The 21,693-nt window shown below is 40.0% G+C and overlaps 1 protein-coding gene across 1 annotated transcript in view; it reads right to left on the minus strand.

The window, feature by feature from the left end:
* Positions 1-21,693, minus strand: part of LOC111652970 (transmembrane protein 132C) — a 94,394-nt gene that overhangs the window by 11,018 nt on the left and 61,683 nt on the right. The window contains exons 5-6 of the mRNA XM_023403390.2: positions 9,671-9,814; positions 2,984-3,192 (exon numbers count right to left, since the gene is read on the minus strand). Of these exons, the coding sequence (XP_023259158.1) occupies positions 2,984-3,192; positions 9,671-9,814 (353 nt within the window). The remainder of the gene's footprint in view (positions 1-2,983; positions 3,193-9,670; positions 9,815-21,693) is intronic.

Below are 21,693 nucleotides of genomic sequence, written 5' to 3' on the forward strand. Positions count from 1 at the left end.
GTGTCTGAGTGCACACGACAAGACACCCAAACAATGATATACGGTGCAGAATGAATATGGCACCCAGATGTTTGATACAAATGTTATTGTACTTCAGAACAAGTTAATGAATTTCTAAAACACGAAATTTGAACTTAAGATATCCTAGATCAATTGATTCTATTCTGCTCGACTACGTTGTATTTTCTAAGCAGTTTGTCTTACTTGATGATTAATGCCCCAAAAGTAGGATCCAATTCTTCCCAAAAAAACATTAAAACGGCTTGTAGACACAAACTACGCCCCTGGGCTCCTGTAATACATCATATTAAACAACAACATATTGTATTTTTTGGGCTCCAGGCTGAGCTGTGGGAACTGCAATGAAGGGTAAAATGTGGCCTTGGGACATAGATCTGCTCCAAAGTCTCGACCCTGTTGACGATGAAGAGAAACATCGCACCGGCTGTTAGTCACGTACGTCACTCTTATCCATCCGCCCTTCATCGTCCATCACTCTTTATCACAGGATAGGTCTATTTTGTTGCTCTGTGCATTGCCACTGTCACCTCTCTCTCTCTTTCTCTTTCTCACACATTGCAAGTCAGGCTCTCACTCTGTATTTCTCACATCAGTTCCTAACATGACTTTCCTGTAATCTATTTTTTAACTCTCTCACTTTGCCTGTTCTCTCACCTTTATTCTTACTCTTTCAAGCTGCTGCCTGCATCTGTCTCTCTACCAGTCAGGTGGCCAGAGGGGAGTGACAGTGACAGTTTCCATTAGGTTTAATGAGGCATGGCCGGTCAGGCAGAAAAACGGGCTGACAGTTTAACATGCTGTGGCCCAATGGCTTGGCTTAGTTCCTAACCTCCCTTCACCATCCCCTCCCCTTGCCTTACGCCACATCAGTGAAGGGACGGCAATCTAAACCAAGGTGACATTTGTGGCTGGCAACAGAAACAAGAGGTCAGGTCATGTTTGTAGCAGTGAGCGACAGGTCAGCCAAGGTGTCGGACTGTAATGAGGTGGCTCGCACGCATAGTCGGAGCATGCTCGCATTGATAAACCTGTGCCAACAAAAACATTTGGCTTCCCCTCCATGTTTTTTGTTTGCCCACAATTTTGCAGAGAAGCTTCCCATATCATGCAGTCTTCATGCAGAGATGCACATGACAGACATGACTGGTGTGATCAGGCACGGATAGCAGGGGGTATTTGTGTTAGAGTGCCACCCTGTGGGTTGTTGGGCCAATGGGAAATGACACTGTGAGTGACTTTGTGGCAAGAGTGTAGTTTGACAACACTTTAAGTCCCCTTATTTAGCATTTATAAACACTATATGAACACTTAAATGGGTTAGAGTACACCATACTGTAATTCAAGATGCAGATGTACTGTAAGTGTTTGTTAATGTATTTGTCAACAAGTTTAAGTCCACCTGTGGTCACCCATAAGCAGATGCTGGTGATAATCAATCGCAATATAGTAAAACATAGTTGCAATGATTTAAAATATGACTTCATAGTAGAAGTTGTGGCTGACAAATATTTTACATGACAAACTTAACAGTGTCCTATCGCTGTGGACAACTATAGTGTTATAAAAAAATGGTAAATGTTTGTATACTGCCTAGAAATGCCAAATAGAGGTGAGTAAGTAAATGAAATATTTTATGTAGAGATGTTTAAAAGCAGATAACAGTTCTTATTTGGGTTGTATTTAAAATATCTGCCTTAAATCGGGCTACTGAATCTGAATCACTAGTACCGGAGCTAGACATTTAAATCGACCAGCCTGATATATCAGCCGACGTTAGCTTGTAGCAGATGAGCATATCAGTATTTTTCTATAGGTCGGCTGATAAGTGAGATGAGAGGTTGCAGTACAGGAATGCACAACTAACGTTTGAGATAATATAGAAACAGTGTCACCATCACATAGTATTATTATTATTATTATTTTTTTTTACTGTTAAATATTCTGCTTAATATGTTCAAAAATACTACAGGCCAAAATGGTGATGTCCGTATCAGCTTAAAGAAACCTTAAAATCTAACAGAAATATAACAAAATATAAGCAACTTTTCCCATTTACTCTATACTGAGTTCATATTGTGACTTGAAGCTGTCAGTCATTCATCTGAATGAATCACCAACAACAAACAGGATGTACACGTATGTCAACTGGCAACGTCATGTGTTTACTGTTCTGTCCACAGTAGGAATTGTGCCTGAGGTCTCTGTACACAAGTCACAGTTTCACTCCTTATTTCCATCACAGACACTCCAGTGCCTCATATCTTATTTTCTGTATGATCATAGGAAACAACAATGATAATAGCTATTCTTGAATGTAAATTAGTAAGTATGCTTCACTGATCATCTATTTTAATTTGAATAGGATTATTTCTATTCTAATTAGCCACATTCGTATTAGTGGAAAAAAATCACTGATTTACATATTTTTATTAGAACCGTCTTGTGCAACTCACGATACGCTGCACAGATCATTATGGGCCGTGTCACTTTTTTAGCCTCAGGAATTTTGTCCACTTCCTCAAAATTATTAGTAATTTCTTGTTCAGTATAAATACCTTTTGGGAGACCGGTCCAGTGAATTATTAGACACTCATTATAATTTCTCTGCAGCTGCACCTGCATTTTATGCCTCATATGTCTGCACCAACAAGCCAAGTAATTGTAGCCACCAAGTGAAGAATGTGATTCTCAAGCAGGCATTGTTAAAACCTTCTCAGGTTAATGACCTAAATAAAGAGATTTGGTCTTGTCTTGGGACTATTTTAAAATAGCCAACCTCTGGAGGGATATGTGGGTACACACTGGATAAAGGCACAGAAATCACTTTGCTTCTGGTAGCTGTCTCCAAAGCTGCTGATGTGTTAGTGTAGTGTTTGCTTTATTTAGAGGTAGGTGTCAATTTAAAATTTAATGCATAATACAGCACGCTATAGTACAGATGCAGTAGACAATCAGATCTCACCTCCTGTTGCCCGCGCTAGCGGGAACCCTCCAGCCCTTAATCTGGCTGAGCTCGGGGTCGGCCACGTCGATGAGCAAGGGCAGGCGGGGCATCCATACGCTCATCTCCAGCTGAGCACTCAGGAAACTGTAGGTGAAGTTGAGCATCACCCTGCTCTTTCCCCTCGTCTCCTTTCCGTTGACGTACACATAGTCACATCGCTCTGACACCTGAAGAGAAAAGGGAAGAATATGAGAGATGACAGGATGAGAGACAGACACAAAGACGCAACGAAAGAAGAAACGGAATCAGCGTCAAACTGAATACTTTTACAAATGGTGATGCAAGTATGCAAATCCTGCATAGGAGGGCATATAAATAGTATGAGAAGTCCTATAAGAGTAATATTTCTAAAGTTTATTGTAGCTGTAGGAGTCAAATTTTGTCGTTTTAACTGCTTTGATGAAGATTACTTCTGTTCCTTTGTCCAGCTGAAGTTTTTCAGTCAGCAGCCTCTTCTGATGCCGAAGGGTAGAAAGATTTGGCATCGCTTGAATGAGAGCTAAAGTCCTAGGTCTGCTCAGTTTCTTTGTGTGTGTGTGTGTGTGTGTGTGTATGTGTGTGTTTCTGCAGATGCATATTTAATGCGAGTGCATGCAGGATAATATGCGTGCAAGTAAATGTGACTTTGGTCCAACTTAACAGATGGAGCTGAGAAAGGACACAAACCTGCTACATCCAAATGGGGAACAAAACACTCGCTCAGACTGGATTATGATTGGCTGGATAAAGAACAACTGCAGTCCGTTACCGAGGTCTCTCAGATGCATCTCCAACACACAGAAACGATATAGCAGGAACATCAGAAGTGTCTGTCATTATCTTCAAAGCACCAGAATCTCCTCATCAAACACTTTTTCCTCACGACAGCCAAATCTATTTAACAATCTGTCATTGAATTTTATTTGTAAATCGCTCGCATTTCAATTCATTTCAATCACAAATACCATCATAAGCTTGACTGGCACAACTGATAATTTCAGCACGTCTTCACTACTGACAATTGCTTCTTTATAACAAACCAGTCACAAGAAGACTGTCATCTGTCTCCACTTCTTTGCATATAGCTTGGCAGCTTTACTCTCAAATGATGTCAGACCAACCCCTCTCTCTCTAAGAAACAAAACTGACAGCTTGGGATCTGTCAGTTCTCTCCTCCTCCTCCCTTTCACTTCCTCTTCCTCTTTCTCTCCCACTCTTTCACCCTCAGTCTTCTGCAGTGTTACTGTACATACTGTCTTCCTGTAGAGAGAACAGACTCTACTTCAAAAAGTACAGTATTTGTTGGGATAGAATTAAAGAGGGTGAAGGTTCAAGTTTCATAAGTTAAATAAAGGTTCAACTGTCATGAGTTTTACCATGACTGGTTGTTGTGAACAATATCAAGTTAATGTATGGTTAATTAAAAATGATTAATTTGAAAGTGTTGCGTTTGATTAGGGTTGAAATCAGTGGATTAATCAGTTAGTTGACTGTCAGAATTTTTTTTTTTTTGATAAACAATTAATCATTGAAGTCCTTTATTAAAGAAAAAAAAGGCTTTTATTCACTGTTTCCTGATTCTCAAAATGTGAGAAGTCTGTGTAGTGCTGGGAGCCGGCCGTTCGCTGATATTCGCGTACTCCACTTCTAAGCTACTGTTGGCCACTATTGCACACTGTTGGCGCTGCAGGGGAGTGGAAGAGAGGCAAGGCTCTTGGCAGAAAGCATAAACCTTGCAGCCTTTGGACTTTCCGGGAAAATTCATTCCTGAGTCCCTTTACATAGAAATCAGTCCCCAGGCTGTTATAGGCAGCCGAGAAAGTTGGGAAAGGTCTCATTTTTTGAAGTTACGTTACAATCCGTTCACACATTGGCAATAAAAAATGATTAATACATGTACATTGCTGCACATTCTTACATATATAGTACCTTTGAGTTCTGGATGGTCCATGAAACAAAACAAGACATTTAAGACTAAGCAAATAATTTATTAATTGTTAAAAAAATAAAATAAAATAAAATAAAAAATTGACAGAATAATGAAAAATGCAACAAAACATGCAACTTGTCTTCATATAAACCCTGTACAGCCAGTGAAGGGAAAATAAATAATATAATACTCATACCAGAAACACTTTTAGTGCTTATGACCTTCCACAAGAAGAAAAAACCTGACAGTTATTAAGTGTGAAGCAGCCGAACCGGAGTGAGATCTATTTTTAAGCCGACACTGGAGCACCCTTGGGGAAATCCAAACTGTGACTCCACTCATGTAACTCGGTAGGCTACGGCATATGGACAGTCAGTGGAGCACTGCACTGTGTGTCTCATATAGTATTTTACACTGCAGTATCCTAGGTGCACATGTACACTGGTATAAGAGAATTTTTTTTTTTTTAATTGTTTTTATGCGTGAAGAATGAGAGTTGTCAGCCCTCGTTGTGGCTGAACAACTCATCGCGGTGCGATGAGTTGATGATAATGGATGATATACTGTATGTAAATGAATCTATTTGTGAGTTTTGTGTAAGCCGAAACATGAACACACACATACACGACACGCACTAATGTGCAGGGTTTTCTAAAGGCAACCAACCAGAAAGTGAGCTGAAAGAATCCACTTCACTCCTCATTGAGTCTCTTAAGCCTCACCTCTATTCTTGTCCCTTTTTGCTGTGATCATTCTCCCTCTCTCACCCTGGTGCTGAAATCTATTTATTTCAAACCATCTCATCTCTAGTTTTTTTTTTCTGGTGTCTTTTCTCCCACTTTGTTTCTACACTGTAGTGCCATCTTTATCTTTCCTTATGAAAGGTATCGAAGATGATAACCGTAAAGATTTAACTGAGATCTCTGGAAGGTGACATCTTCTGCGCTGCATGAAAAATTTAGCACTTGACTGATCTCTGCAGCCTCCGTTATCACCATGAATTTGTCATGAAACCGCGCACAAATCAATGTCACTTCGCCATGGAAACAATCCATTGTGTTGCTAATCATGCAGGCATGGAATTTATCCGGAGTGACACGCACAAACACAGATAAGGACACCGCGGAATCCAATTGTGGCGTACATGGGTGAGTTCTTGACTGAAACGATAGTTGACGAAAAGTGACTGAATGTCCAGAGAGAGAGAGAGAGAGAGAGAGAGAGAGAGAGAGAGAGAGAGAGAGAGAGAGAGAGAGAGAGAGAGACTCACAGTACACTGGGACATTTGTGCTGTGGGCATTTTCTAAAGGTTATGTAGATCTTTTTTTATTTTACTTATATGTTAAATTGTTTTAGCTGAAATTCAGAACATTGAGCCACAGTGATTCTTTTTTCTTACCTTATTCCCGCCTACAGCAGCAAGAATGATGTGCAATTTCCATCATTGTAAACTATAAAGACTTCTTCTGGTGGGAGACTCGGTGGTTTATTGGATACACCGCAGGGGGTCTACACCATTGAGATAAAGGGTGAAACATCTATTATGACTTATATTAAAACAGAAGATGAAAACATTTTCTTGTTTTGATTCTCTTTGTTAGTATTTGTCTTAATTTATGTTGAAATCAATGTATGTTTTTTAGAAATAAACATAATTGTAGTCCCTAACTTTCAAGGTAGTTTTGTAGATTTGATAGATATAATAACACTCCCCTGAAACCCATTCTTTTTCTGTTTTTATTGTAGTAGAAAATACTACAATATACAATATTTGTTTTGCCCAGTCATGAAGCATGAACATGAGCTGGAAGTCAGTGGAAAGCAGCGAGGGTCCACTGAGCTGTTTTGATTCCTATGGCCTCACTTGCCAAGGTACTGTGTGCCTTATGACCCTGATATCAGGTAAAGCTGAACACGAACAAGCTCATCAGCATGGATCAGAGGAAGACACTGGTGTGTGTTGCGCCGCTTCACTATATCATGTCTAGAGAAGGGCATTTCAGCAGAAGAGGGCTGGACTTGCCACAACAAAATGGGCAATCTGTTAGATTGGCTGTGATTTATATTACAGATTGTAACCCATTTGCAGAGAGGAAGCGTTGTTGTCTTTGCGTTTAAGGATGGTGGCCAAGTAGCAGCCTTTCTCATTGAGGGATATGAGCGAGTTATTCTTATTCTAACCACATTTTGTGTGTTTGATTTTCCAGCAGCATGGGCTGCCAGTATCTGATACTGACGCTCTCTTGAATGTCACAACAGAGACACTTTTCAAAGCAGTCCCTGGTCAGCATGACAAGATCCTGCCAGATGATCTTGTAACTTTGATGAAAAATTTAAAAAGTGAACATAAACAAAAGTACGAGTTCTCGCTGTGATAGATATATGGGCAGGGTTAGAGTTTTCAAGCAACTTTTTAAGTTGCAACTTTTTGTCTGTGCCACTCTGCTACAAGAATCTACTTAGAAATCAGTTAGGGCTAGTAATAACTAATGATTAGTTTTATGCCTGATTTTTGAAAAAAGAAAATTGTCCTCTGCTTAACCGGGGGAGTTTGAGATAATTTACCGCTTTTGAAGCTAGACCTGGCCACAACGGTTACGATAAGCCTGCGGACTGTTTTCTTAATGAATCAATGATTTGTTTTGGGGGTGTAAATTGTCACAAAGTAGGGAATAAAAACAATCATGTCTTCAAAATGCTTTAAGTATCATGGAAGACTAAGCAAATCAGCATATATTAAATAAAAAATAAAGCTGGAAAAAGTGAATTGTTGCCACTTAAGCTTTAAAAGGGACTTGAATTAAGCCATTAAAAACTCATGCTGTGATATCAGTTCTCTCTAACATACAACATATATAGTTTGTAGTAGTCAAACGAACGGCCTGGTTTAGGTTGGAGTAACGTGAGCGTACAGGCACCGTGGTGGAAATGAAGGACTTCACCCTCAACGTTTGAGTGAAACACTGAGGCAGGATGAAGATACCTCCCAATCAAACAGTGTTTTATTTTGAGTTTCCTTTGAAAAGAGGGTAGAGGAGGGAGAGGAGGGGTGCCGCATACTGTTCCCAAGCCAGACGGGTGGGCAGGGGAGTATGCTACCGAGGTCAGCGTCACAATGTGCGGTACTACTTCAGTGGATAATTAAACCCTTTGAGAGATCTGCCTCTTCTCTTCTCTCTGATATGCATGTATGGTACACAGAAACGCACCAAATCAGCTCCTCAATACAACACAGGCTCGCAACACCGTTCTTTTCCTCTTGACGCACACACTCACAATTAAAAACAAACAGTTTATTTTTCTCAGTTCTCTCATGACATTTTTTTTTATTTTTTGTCTTGCTTCTGCTTTGGCATAATACAATGGGGACGTGTTGAAGGGCAGATATTAAATCTTATGTTGCTACAGTCTTTACATATATTATATTTACCTGCTGGATTAATACTAGTGGTTTTGCATTTTTCAGATGAACAATGAATCCTGTGTTGCATTTCCCAAAGCGTTCAGTAAGGTTTTGTATTAATTACCTAAGCTCTCTGAAAGCCAATGAAAATCAACTTACAGAGATTTGAGACTTGCTTGAGACAGGAAATCGCTGATGGTGAACATGTCGTCAGCTTTATAGTTTGTCAAAGTTATGTTATTGGCAAGTGGTAATGAAGCTGCAAACAGTGGCTTCTTGTTACAGTGGCTTTCAAACCACAACACCTTTTTAATGCAAGGAATGACCAAAATTTATACTGTTTTTCCACAACATAGGCTGCTGCATATGCAACGCAAAGCCATTATTTTAACATTAGTCTGTAGCTATGCACCAGTATCTTACACCCTCCAAGCGATAAGAAGAATGAACAGCAACTTCAGTATAAAATGAATCCGTGCTGCTGTCGTCTTGAATTTTGGCTCCTCATATCAGACGAGGAAGTATAGATGTCAGGTTATAAGATGATGAAAAACAAGCACAGACTGGTAGAGTTTATTTTTTCTGTGTTTTCTCAACTCTTTTACAGCTACTGTTCTAACATTTTTATATATTCTGCTGCTTGTCTCTGGAAACACAACTTGTATTTTTAGTCATTCACCCTGAACATTAAAATTAGGGCTAGAATGATGCATAAATACATAGATATGCACAGAATATGTCGCACTGTTTATGTTCATCCTCTGTTTATAAACTGGCGTTCTCTGCCCATCGGGTTTGCCAAATCAGCTGTAGCAGTAATTTATGGTATTCTGGCCTTTTCTGCATCAATTAAACTCATTTTAGACACTTGGTTTCCTTATAGAAATATGCACACAGTCAATGAAAATCATGACTTTTAGCCAATGTCACAAAAATGCATAATGGGCCACAGGAGTGCATACACCTAAAAACAGAATACAGGGAAACATGCTCTCTACCTGCAGTATGGTAAATGAAGTTACCCAAATACCTGCTAATTGTTGCTGATTGTTTCTAAGGTACTGATTTGTGATGTAAAGAAAAACTTTTAATTTCTGGCATACCATTCAATTAAAAAAAGAAAAGAAAAAAAAAGCCCATTTTGCTGAAGGGAATTCAGGAACTTCTTCCTTGACTACTATGCACAAACCACTTCTACACCAGCGCAACACTGTGTTCATTCTGTTTACCCGCCCAAGTATCACTACAAAGCTACCCGTGAAGCAGAAGGCAACAAAGATGAATTGGAAAAAGTAAAATAAAAGCATCTGCTCCAAACACAAGCCCCACTAACCTTGATAACCTGTTCATCTGTTGACTTGCACTCCACCGACTCCGTCACATCAGAGACCGCGCCGTCTGTTCCTACGGTGACCACCTTCACTGGCATGGCGACCGTGCGGCCATTGAGGACGGCCGTGTTCAGGATCTCGGTGTCCTGCAAAGGGAAACCAAAAAACCTCAAATCAATATGTCTGTGACGATAGAGTTACTGTTGGGACTAGAAACTTACCAATTCTGACTTTTTAAGCCCTGCCAGTATTGCTATTTATATGTTTACATCTTTTTTGTAATTAATTAATAATTATATTTCAACCAATATTCTTTTTTTTAACATGATCACATAAAATACACAATCAAGGATCCCTTAAATTCGGTCGTCAAAGAATATTGACCGAGACACGAACCAAATGGAAGATTTCACGGTTGAAAAACATCAACTACAAATACCCCCATTTATACCTTTGGCATTTCTGCGCTGCAATTTATTGGCAGACATGCTTTATTTGCCAATATTGGGGATGAACAATTAATAAAAATATCATCAAAATCGCAACATGGCCAAGTGTAATAACCAAATTGCAGGAGCTGGAATTTTTTGATAAAGTTAAAATGAGTCACAGCACACCATACATGAAACGTTGTGGTGCTACAGAGATGCTACATATACATATTTTCCAGATGTAAGAGAACATGCTTATTTGGTACGGACCACAGATAAATCACATCATCATCCATCACATTGTTGGATTTTCTTTCAGTGAAAATGAAATGCAAATTGATCATTTCTACTAAAGTCATGACTCGTATCCAAAACACAATATCTGTCAAAACAATTGTAACATGCTTCTTCTGCAATTTCTTTTTTTTTTTTCTGCAAATCTTTTTGCCCTCGAGCTAAGGCCACAAATGATGAATATTTTTAATTGTCATTATGTTTTTTGATTAATTCATCATTTTATTAAGTAGAAAATTGGGAAAAATGTCTCTCACAAGCTTATTCATTTAGATAGATAGAGATTTTTCTCACTACACACTCAGCTGTAGATTGTAAGTTTCTCTGGTCTAAAATCTCAGTGTTGGTCTTCACTGTTTTCTAACTTCATGTAGCTTAAACCGTTCCTCCTTTGTTTCAGTCACAATATGGCGTTACTCTTCATCACTGTTGCTGTCACTGCAGTCAGCTACACCTGGTTAGGATTCCTTCAGTGTCAATTCATTCAGGAGGTTTTTACAGGGAGCTGAATTATCCACAGGGGTGTCCTCTTCTCCAAAACAAACAGACCAGGTGATTAAATTGGGTAGAAACACTGAATAAAGCGGCTTCGCATTAAAAATAGGCCTGGAGGGGATACGATACGAGCCGAGCTGCCGCTAATGTCTGCTCAGCTTATGAACTTATGATCCAGGTGTTCTGAAGGTTTTTACCAGGGTCCGAATTACCCGCAGAGGTCTCCTCCGCTCCAAAACAAATGGACCCAGTGATTAAATCCAGTAAAATCACAGAATAAAGCAGTTTCATGTTAAAAATCAGTGTTTCTCTGTTTGCGCAGCTTGTTTTTCTGATTAATAAAAATTCAGACGTCCAATGACTAAAATCCTTCATCTGGTTAAAATATGCACTTAAAAATTGACTAACATGTAAAAAGTGTAATTTAAAAATGTGGCTGAAAATAAGATAAAAAGTAAATTTCCATTGCTAATGGAAAACAACCACAACGTTGACGTGCGCATAGGGGATATGTTGCTATTGACGCGTGACAAAATGAAACAGACTATTACTGTGATTTTTAAAATGATAGATATGTCTTTTGTTTGAAAATTCAAATTTCAAATGCTCATGGCTAAGTTATGGAGGAGCTTGCGGATATAATGTGTATAGTGATATTTCTCAGTGTCACAAGTGAAAACAAGTCACACAGTTAACTTGAATGTCTCAATAGTTCAACAAGGTTTCATCAAACAGCCGCTAATGCCCTTCACAGTCACCTGATCTCGACCCAACTGCACGGCTATTTTGTAATACCGTGTTAGACAGCTCTCTCCACCGCCATCACCAAAACACCAAATGAGAGAATATCTTTGGAGTGTTGTTCAGAGACTCAGAGAATCTATGACAAGGAAGCAATGAAGCTGTTTTTGGAGGCTGAGGGTGGAACAACACCTTACTAAGACACTTTATGTTGGTTTTCCCATTAATTTGACACCCATCTTTGTGTAGCAGTGCACCCCGAGCTCTGTAAACAGACTTTGATGTGCAGTGGAGTTCCCCTTTAATGAATGCTTTACACTGAAGTAGGATCACACTACAGTTATTTTAGTCTTTATATAGCGATTTCCCAGAACTCATTTGAAGCGGGAGGGGAGAAGGAAAAAAAAAAAAAACTTTGACAATGATACTTTATGTCAAATTGCAGGCATTGAAGAGATATCAGAAGATCCATTTGAGAGTGGAATGCCTTAAAGAGGAGCTGGAAGAAGATAATGAGATCAATTAAGACAACGCCTGGTAATCCTTGAGCTCTCAGTGTGTTGGTTGTACAGAGGATTTGCTATAACGGTGGATCCTGTTCATCACAGCTTAGTTTCAATAAAACGCTACTAAGAGGCCTAAACCTTTTTGAAAGGCAAAGGAAAACTGGTCTCCAGACAGCTCTTTGTTCATCAAAACCGATGCCACCGTTTGCTTTGTTTCTTCACACTCATGCTCCTTTTGAGAAAAAAAACAAAAAAAAAAACAAGATACAATTTAAAGTTTAACTTCAAATAAAGGAATTCAAAGGCTGTTAATAAGAGGTCTTCTCTGCTTTGTTGCTTTCTCTCTTGCACATCTGAAAGCTCTCTCTGACATATGTTTGGAAGTTATTTCACCCAGATTGTCAATAGATTTCTTTTTTCTTTACCCCTATCTACTGAAGGTGACTATTTTTAGTACAGAGCTTTGGTGTCTCATTTTCTTTACAGCAAAATCCAAAATAATGCCAACAACAGTTTCACCACAGGCTGGTGTGACTTATTGAAAATACCAAACTTATTTAACCACCACCTTTTTTTTTCTTTAAAAAAAAAGATTAGAAAAAGAGTGAGACTGAAAGAGTGAAAGGGAATAGGACTGTGTCCTTTCTTACTCAAGGCAAAATCTTATAGAGAAGACTCAAAGAAACCCGAGTCATGCTCCGACACAGGTAATGTTATTGACTATCCACCATGGCTTTCATACAGACAACAGTTCGGGCTCTTTTTAAAATAAACAATACCATCCAATCTTAGCTTTTCACTGACGTATCCAGGGAAATGTTACCTCACCTTGAACGCGCCGGTGATTCCAAGCTTTTCTTTCACATTTCCCATATTTTAAATGTGTGAATGACTTTCAGTGTTTATCGCAGAGCTTTCTCTCAGCATCTGTGAATTTGTTTGGTCTGCCACTAGGGAAACAAAATCCGCTCCTGAACATTAGGTAGTGGCAGGGGAGAAATGAGGTATTCTTTTGCTCTGGCAACACTGAGCTAGTTAGTGCTATTCTGTACATAGTCGAGGCAAAGTCATTAGGCCTCTAATACATTTCAGGTTTCGTAATGATATCTTGCGAGCTTGTGGGTGTGTGCTAGATGTGTTTCACATAATGCGTATGTTGGGAGTTTGGGGAAAGAAAGAAAAATGAATGGAAGACACAATGCCATACAGTCCCTCCCTCTCTCGACTTGAACTGGAGAGTGAATCACATTTCCCACGGACTAATATGCAAATGACATTTACGTACACTGGCGTGCCATAAAGCCAACGCACGCCATCTGAGACCCTCACATCAACCCTCAGCCTCGTTCCTCGGTGAACAATGAACGTCGTTGCTCGTAATTATATGATAAGACAGAATGTACAGTCTCTGGTGGCAAATAAAGCACCTGTAAAAAGTGGTGTGTTCTGTACTTCTGCATGTGATGGCAAGAGTCTGTTGACTTAATGAGCCATTAACACTGGAATTTCATTATGGAAAGGGAGGTCTTAATGAGCTCCAGAAACATCTATTATGGAGAGTGTTTGTGCCACAAAGATCTGAATATTGAGTGAGCTCGGATATAATACACGCGATTACAAACACACTGAGTGAAATAAAGTGAAATTTAATGAGACGGCTCGAGTCACGCGTGAGGTCCAAGAGGCTGAATCTTTTTTCCCATGAAATTCCCCCACCTGTCACCGAGCACCAAGCGGTTGCTTAACACTTTCCTGGGCTCATGACGTACGGGAATGCACGTCTTAATCATGTGGCCAATTTTTACACAACAGCAGATGAAACATTTGCGTCTCTGAGTGGTTGTTTTTACTAGCATATACACACACACATGCTACACGTTCAAACCAGCCACACACATACACACACATGTATACGCATGCAGATATATTAACTTTGACACAAGCACAAACACACCCTTGCTTGCTTGGCTTAAAAAGAAAAAGAGGCATGGCTCCCTCCTCACGCAGCAGCTTATCTTAACAACCTCTCATTGCAGTGCAGACAGCAGAGCAAGAAAATAGAAGAAAGACGGCGAGCGAAAGAAGAATCGATAAAAGGCCATTACGCTTCTGTGCAGCCGCGGTACAAGGGTGGAGTGTGTGGGGGCTGATATGGTTGTGGATGAATGATGTGTAAGGTAGCAGACAACCTCCACAAGCATTGCTTAAAGAATAGTTACTGTATATGAGCGTCCGCAAGCTCAAGGACAAAATCTGCTTTTGGTACACAACACTGTGCCAGTCTATTCTGGTGGCCGTGGAGAATGTTTGTTTGAAAGCGCGTTTTTTGGATTTGTCTCCCATTCGGAGCATTAGAGCATTGTGATCCTGACAACAAATTGTTGGACGGCCACCTATGCCATCATAAATCCACTCTGTTAAATTATAGTTAAACTGTGGTGAAGCACTGTGGGTTGAAGGAGTCCTTGGCCTGGATTCATCCATTTGAAAACACAAGCCAAAGGTGGGAAAAATAATCCCAGATGACTCATCGGGCGATATCAACTTTTTAAAAAAAAAAAAATGCTTAAGGCTCCAGGTTTTTTAGTCATATTAGTGTCTCAGTACACTGCTGCAGCTTCATTGTTCCTTCCATGTGTCCTTATGACAATTTTTTGATTTTTTACTTCCCATATGAGATAATTTTTTGTGACAATCCATTGGCCATTGTATGGAAAAGCATGGATGGCGTTGTAATGCATCCTCCATCCTCACATAGGTCTAACACATTGGGTGTACGCAGACAATTAACTCAGATTCACATCTACGAGCCTACATTTGTTCTGTGGGTGGTTTAACACCTGACCTGTTTGGTCCGGTTTAAACAAACTCTGGTACGTCGTCGAAGGTCTTGGTCTGCTTCCAAACAGAATCCGGTGAGGTTTGTTTGTTGGTGGATTGAGAGCAAATTGACCAACCACAGGACTGTGTGAGAGTCGAAAGATGATTTCAGTTGACTTCGAAAGCTAAACTGCTTCTCTGAAAGCTTCTCTTTAATCCACCTGCTAAGTTACACGTTAAGAAAGCAATCTCCTGATCTGCATAAGCGACATTTAGAATTAGAATAATTTTCCCTACACAGTCAGTGGAGAAGAAGTGGCTGTAAAACATGAATACAGTTTCCTGAATGTGGCAAGCCACCCAAAAAAACAAATTCATTCAAATTTGGAAAAGTCTAGAAAAGTCATGTGATTAAATTATTTTAACCCCCTCATGTGTGTTAGAAGCCAACAGCAAGTCAGCTGGCTCGGCCAGTGGAAGACTTGGAAGCACAAGCTCTCAGCCGGCTTGACTGGAGAAGGACTGTAGCGCACATGGGCCCAAGAACGTGGAAGTAGACTTTGGCGATTTCTACCAAATTGGAAAATGACGATGTCCACAGTGAAGCATTTTGATGGAATTTGACAAAAATTATTTTTATGTTTGCGTCTACTGGGGCTGTAAGTAGTGTAATTAAATAAACTGTAGCTTATTATGAATAAACCCATCCTTCATTTTTTGCGCTCTCTGGCAGACTCTCCTTAAGATACATTTTCATCAGTTCTACAGTTCAACTTGATCTTCAGGGAAATCCCCGCAAATAAGTAATGAATAAGAGATAAGTAATAAATATATTATATTGAATATATAATATTGACTACATCCTTGGTGTTACCATTTTAGAGTGAAGATTTTTTCTAATAATTCAGAGGAGTTAAATCAGAGTTGTGTTGAGCGTGAGCCCACCTACTTTCCAAGTGTAGTGACCACACAGTAAGCCGCCTGTAATATTACAGCACAGATGCCTCCGTGTTTGTCTGCATGCCGCTATTTATGACATGTAAGGTTCAGTCTCAGTCAGACTCATAATTTCCTTGTGTGCTCTTTTGACAGCAGAGGAGATACAGGTACAGTAAAACGCTGCGTGACGTGCTTTCAGTCACCGGAATTGGATTTCCCCACGTGGGTCAATGTAGCAATCGTGGCGCAAGATGACATCACCAACGTTGTCCAATCAGTGAGCCACCTGTCAGTCCGAATGACTCGCTCACAGCTTAAAGCTCTTTTTTTCTTTTGTTAAATGAAAAGCCAGCGTGAAAGCCGGTGTGGGTGGAATATAGCTACAAACTCCACACTTCAAGGCTTTAGCCGGCTGGTAGATTTAAACTCATGACCTTGCAGAGGTATGAGCGCCAACCGCCGCACCACTGTGCTTCCCCTGTGCTATTGTCAACAGTGGCTTTCTCTGGCATGAAGACATCACCTGTGATTGTGGCACAATGTACAAAATGTGTTGTGCCAGAGGGGTTATGGCGAGGAGGACTAACGGCTATTGATATGTACTTATTCAAAAGGACGGGAGGAAGGGAAAGAGACAACGGAGGTATGTTTAGCTTAGATCATGGCCGCTACGGCCGCTTAACACCGGTCAGCGATGTATTATTCATTGACTGAACGGATGCCTCTGACCCACGTTGAACCGCAGCTCAACTAAACACAAAATCGGCTGAGATTGACAATAAGCTTAGTCCTGTACTGTTTTGGCCTACAGCGCTTGAGAAAAAGGATTTACAGTATATTGCAACTGCAGCACTCTCAGCTATTCAGTTCCTATCAATTATCAATAAAGAGAATCTGTTCCCTGCAGCACCTATACACCCTGCCACTCGCAGACATCCGAACCTCTCGTGGCGAATAGCGGGAGATAAAAGGAAAGCAAGGGCAGGGGAATCGACACCTACAACAGTTTTGTTTATTCCGTTTATTTATTTATTTTTCACATCTTTTTTCAAAAGCAGTGATACAACAGCAGGAGAGAGCCGTGTTCATAGAATGTAATCTCTTTATGGTTATGGCTCGGGGAAAAAAGAAAATAAAAGGCACAGGAGTTATTCTGCACTGCGATGTTCAAGTCGGAGAAAAGTCGGAGCAAGGTGCTGATAACTGAAATGACAGGGGATGTGATAGAACGGGCAAAAAGATGGAGAATTACTTTTTTTCTTCCCACCAGTGAGGAAGATGTCTTTTCGGGTGCAGCTGTTGAAACTTTTTTTTTTTTTTTTTTTTTTTTTAATTACCAGCTCTTGGAGATAGGGGAGGTGCGCCGAGATGAATAAAAACAAAATACCTTATTTACTGAATCATTTACCAAGATCATTTTGTGTCACCTACGCTGCACCTCCTCAATCTAAAAATAAGTCTTCTGAGTATAAAACAAGCTGAATAATCAACTCCCGTGTCTCCACTTGGCCAAGCAGCTACAATTGCAGTATTCTGCCATGACCAGGAGTAAGAAATACCACTATTGATTATTAAATCAGGACCTGCAGTGATTTATACTCTCCTCATTAATTAGATATTGATTTATTACATAACCTGTTGGCCTGACAATCTGTTGGATTTTGTTATCGTGTACCGTGAGCTCTAAATACTTTTAGTGAGATTAAATATTAAGCCTCTCTTGTTTTTTCACCCCCTCATACTTTCTCACTCTTTAACATTAGGAGAGGAAAAGCCGAAGTCAGCAGTGGTAAATTGGCCATCTCTGATGAAAGCTTGCCCACAGTTTAAGGACCCCTCTCCTGTCTCTGGAGGTCATTTGATTAGGAATAAACCCGAGAGCTGCTCTCTGCTCGACCCTGGCTGGCCAAGGAAAAGATTCTCGAGCCAGACTGACAGAATGGGGGAAAGGGCGAGAGAAGGCAAGGCAGTGAAAAATGAACAAACACACAACAACAAATTACAGAATGTGCAGGCTTAGCTTCAAAGTAAAGCCTGACTGACATACATAGAAGCTGCATCCTGGGTCCTGGGAGAGGGAAGAGAAAGATGTTGGGTGGCAGGAGTGAAGTAACGTTTGTGTGCACGACTGCTGAACAGAGGACATGCATGCTACAAATATGTGTGTTGTTCATCCAGGGAGTGTTGCAGTTACAAGATGCCGTGACTCCTACTCCGGCCACAGAGCAACTGCAGTGGAGCAAATGGCGGCCATCTAAATTGCTCGAAGGAATCTTGGCCTCAGTTTTTTTTAAGCAAGGTGGGGGGGTTCTCATTGCTAATGTATGTAGGCTAGAGTCCAACCGATACACTGGATTGTGGTTATTCAGCCTGTAGCCTATCCACACATTTTCTTTCTATCTGGAGTCACAGGGGTTACGTGCGGACATGGTCCTTACTTTATCATCTACATATCTTAACCTAGTCTGTTCAAATAAGTTTATGTATTCACCCGAAGGAGAGCAGGGTAGACGTGCGGGGATTTCCTGGCTCCTGACACACATTAAAGCGGTTATAATATAATTTTTTAAAATTTTATTTTAGAATAACAATGAATGTGCCACATTAAACAAATGATTATATTTAATGTGAAAAGAGTCACTCGTACTGATGAACTCACAAACAGTTATCACCTGACTCTGCAGTTCCTCTCTGCATTATGGAGCTCTTTGTTTTCCTTCCATTGTTTTGCCTTTTCAACCCACGACTGCACCGATTTGGTTCACAGACGAGATTAGCGACCAGCTTGTTAGCAGCAACAGAGTCAGATATTTCTTTCACAAATTAATGGAGACCACAAATAGAGCTAAAATGAAAGTGGCCAGAAACATGGCTCCAAATTAAAGCTAATGCTTGCTGTGTATTTGCTGGATATGCAAGTAAAGAACCACATCAGCACATGCAGGTTCATCATCAGAATATTAATATGGAGCTATTTTTATGATCAGTTGATTGGTTTTTGGCCCTAATATCAATACAGACGCATAAATTGTTTTAGAAGAAATTGCGGTGCAGAAATGGCAAATATGTCTTTGAGGAAATTTTAGAAACAATAATCATCTCACAGTTTTTTTATCAAAACATTTGATTTGCATATTTTAAACAAATATTTGTGGTATCGGCTTCAAAGCCCAGGCAACTGCGAGGGAAAAGACAAAGAAAAACCCCAACAAAAAACACAGCATTCTAGAGCTAAATAAAACAAACAAGTGTTGGTGAGTTGAGCAGAGTTTCCCTGTTCTGATCTCTCTCTGTCTGTGTTTCTGTCTCCCTCTCAGACTTTCAGAACAGGATGATCAAGACAGGGAATGAGAAACAAGCCTGGTGAATAAGGCTAAATCCAGCGGGGGTTAGAAACGGAGAATTAATGCTGTCAAAATGCACAGGAGAAACATGGAGCAGTAAATTACAGGCTCACACATATATATACACAGACACACACACACAGGAGGACTTAATTAAGCTGTTAGGGGCATTGTGGCTGCATGCAGATGCTGCCTTGAGGACACTTAGCATGCCAATGGAAAACCTCACTGCACAGCCTATTAGTGCTCTGCCAGGCCATTTCCAAATACAGTTCCTGACAGTGTGACAGTGTGACTGATGGCAGCCTGCTACAATACAGCTGGCTGGTCCTGATGCAGCGATAGCACTGTGTGTAAATTACAGACATGAGGACCGCTTTCTTTTTTTATCTGTTTCTCTTGCCTGCAGTGGACACAGCTCCTTATTAATTCTGTTGTCCTTGTTGCCTCAGTCTGTCACTATCTGTGCAGCGCTGCTATAGAGTCAGTATGGAGAGAGCAACATTTGGTCAAACCCTAATTATTCTAGACAAAGGCGCTCACCCGTGATACAAATAGGGGAGAAAAAAAAGAGAGATAGATAGAAAAGAAAAAAAAAGCTAATGTTGAGCTTCCTGCTAATGGCCCTGATTATAATGTTGTGGGACCGTGAGCGCAAAGCTAATGTTATTGAGTTTGAAATGCGGTGAGTTTCAGAGGCTATGAATAAAATGCTAATGATAGCATTTGGGATGTACTGTAAAGAGCTATGGGGGCCACACTGGCTGCCTCTTCTAATAAGAGAACAGAGAGGCACAGCGCGGCAAGCGGGAGATCAAAAATTCATGGGAGGATGCCGTAACAGTTGCGCACTCTCAGTCGGCATGTTCCCTGCATGTACTGTTTTTCAAGCTCACTAATGAAACACTTTCACCGCCTCTCTTCCCGTCTACCTTGTTGGTTCCAGGTTCCACTTTGTACTGTTTTCACGTTTGAGTTTCACAGTTTCCCCTCTCTCTGATTCTCCACTTGGAATCCGAAAAAACAACATTATATTCGGCAAACAATACAGGCGTTTGTCTTCAACTTGAGTTCAGTGATCATAATATCAAGGGGATGCCTCCCGTACAGTACGAGGTATAGGGTGTAACGGGGGCAGTGTCTCTGTAAGTAAAGACAGCTTCCTCCAAGCTTCTATTCCTCTGTTTCCACTTTTGATCATTTGAGAGTTTTTAGGTCATTAAATGTATTGATTTAAAAAAAAAAAAAAAAATTCAAACATAGTATCTTATAAACTGAGGCACAGAATCACACAAGGGGTAACGGTCTCTAAAAGATACACTACAGTACAAAAACTCTTCATCTGAAGACACCGTGGAAACTGTTATTGAATCCTCAAAGCATACTCTTCTTAACTCGATCGAGGATTGGGACTGTTTCCGATACAAATCAACTTGTTCTTAAGATTTTCCCATCATAGTCCAAGTGTCATTTCCTGATATTAGCACAGCAGTCTCTCTAATTCTGTCCAGTTGGAAGATAATGATACATTAAACATCCTTGAAACAAGGGGAAATTGCTTTGAGAACCAGTGTTATTATCTTATCCCAATGCCAATATTCCTCTTTCATTTTTCAGAAAAAATGAAAGTTTGAACCGCATGTGAAATTATTAGTTGAGATAAATGTTTTCTGCAGTGTATTGAGCACTGAGCTAGCATTCTGAAATATCCGGTCTATTCACAAAAGAGACAATGTTGTGAGTCATTGATTGGACTACAGTAAAAATTGTGCGACCAAATTTTTTGGAAAAGGACCTTGAGATGATGGCTTGATCCATTCCTGCAGAATAAATATCCGCTGCTGATCTTTCTTGCTTTTATGCAGTGATTACAGTCCTGAGGAACACGAATGAGTTAAAGAAATAGCACCTCTCTTTTCCTAAAGTGAGCAAAACTTACATACCGTTATTGTCTGTGTAAAGCTTTTCGGCTGAGTTTTTGTACTTCCTCAGACTCTTCCGTGTCTTTTCTCCTCTCTTTTTACTTTTTAAGTTCTCAAGACCTCTGCCTTTCTCCATTGGTAAATATATTTTTTTTCTCGCAATTTCAGTCACTTATCCTTGAGGACAGTTTATAGCAGCTGTCAAATCAATATAGTCATGTAGGAAAGGCCCTGTATTTCATGTTTTGCAGGCAGTGTGTGTGTGTGTGTGTGTGTTTCTGTGAAGGACTGTGGGCCAGAAATGATCAGCAAGAGTTTTATTGAACAGATTCTTCAACTTCTACAAACCTGCAGTTTAATTTAATTATTTGTTGACACTGTCAAAACATGTGCACTATTTTTATTTAATGCCAATTAACTGAAAATGTATTAAATTATTACAACAAAGAAATAAAAACACAGTTTTAGAGGAATCCAGCACAACGAAGATGATGAGATGTCTACTGTAGAGTCACACTCGTAATACTGTATCA

The sequence above is a fragment of the Seriola lalandi genome, unplaced genomic scaffold (genome assembly GCF_002814215.2).
Source record: "Seriola lalandi dorsalis isolate HSWRI2012SDOR001 ecotype SW California unplaced genomic scaffold, Sedor1 jcf7180002054133, whole genome shotgun sequence".
Classification (NCBI taxonomy): Eukaryota; Metazoa; Chordata; class Actinopteri; order Carangiformes; family Carangidae; genus Seriola; species Seriola lalandi.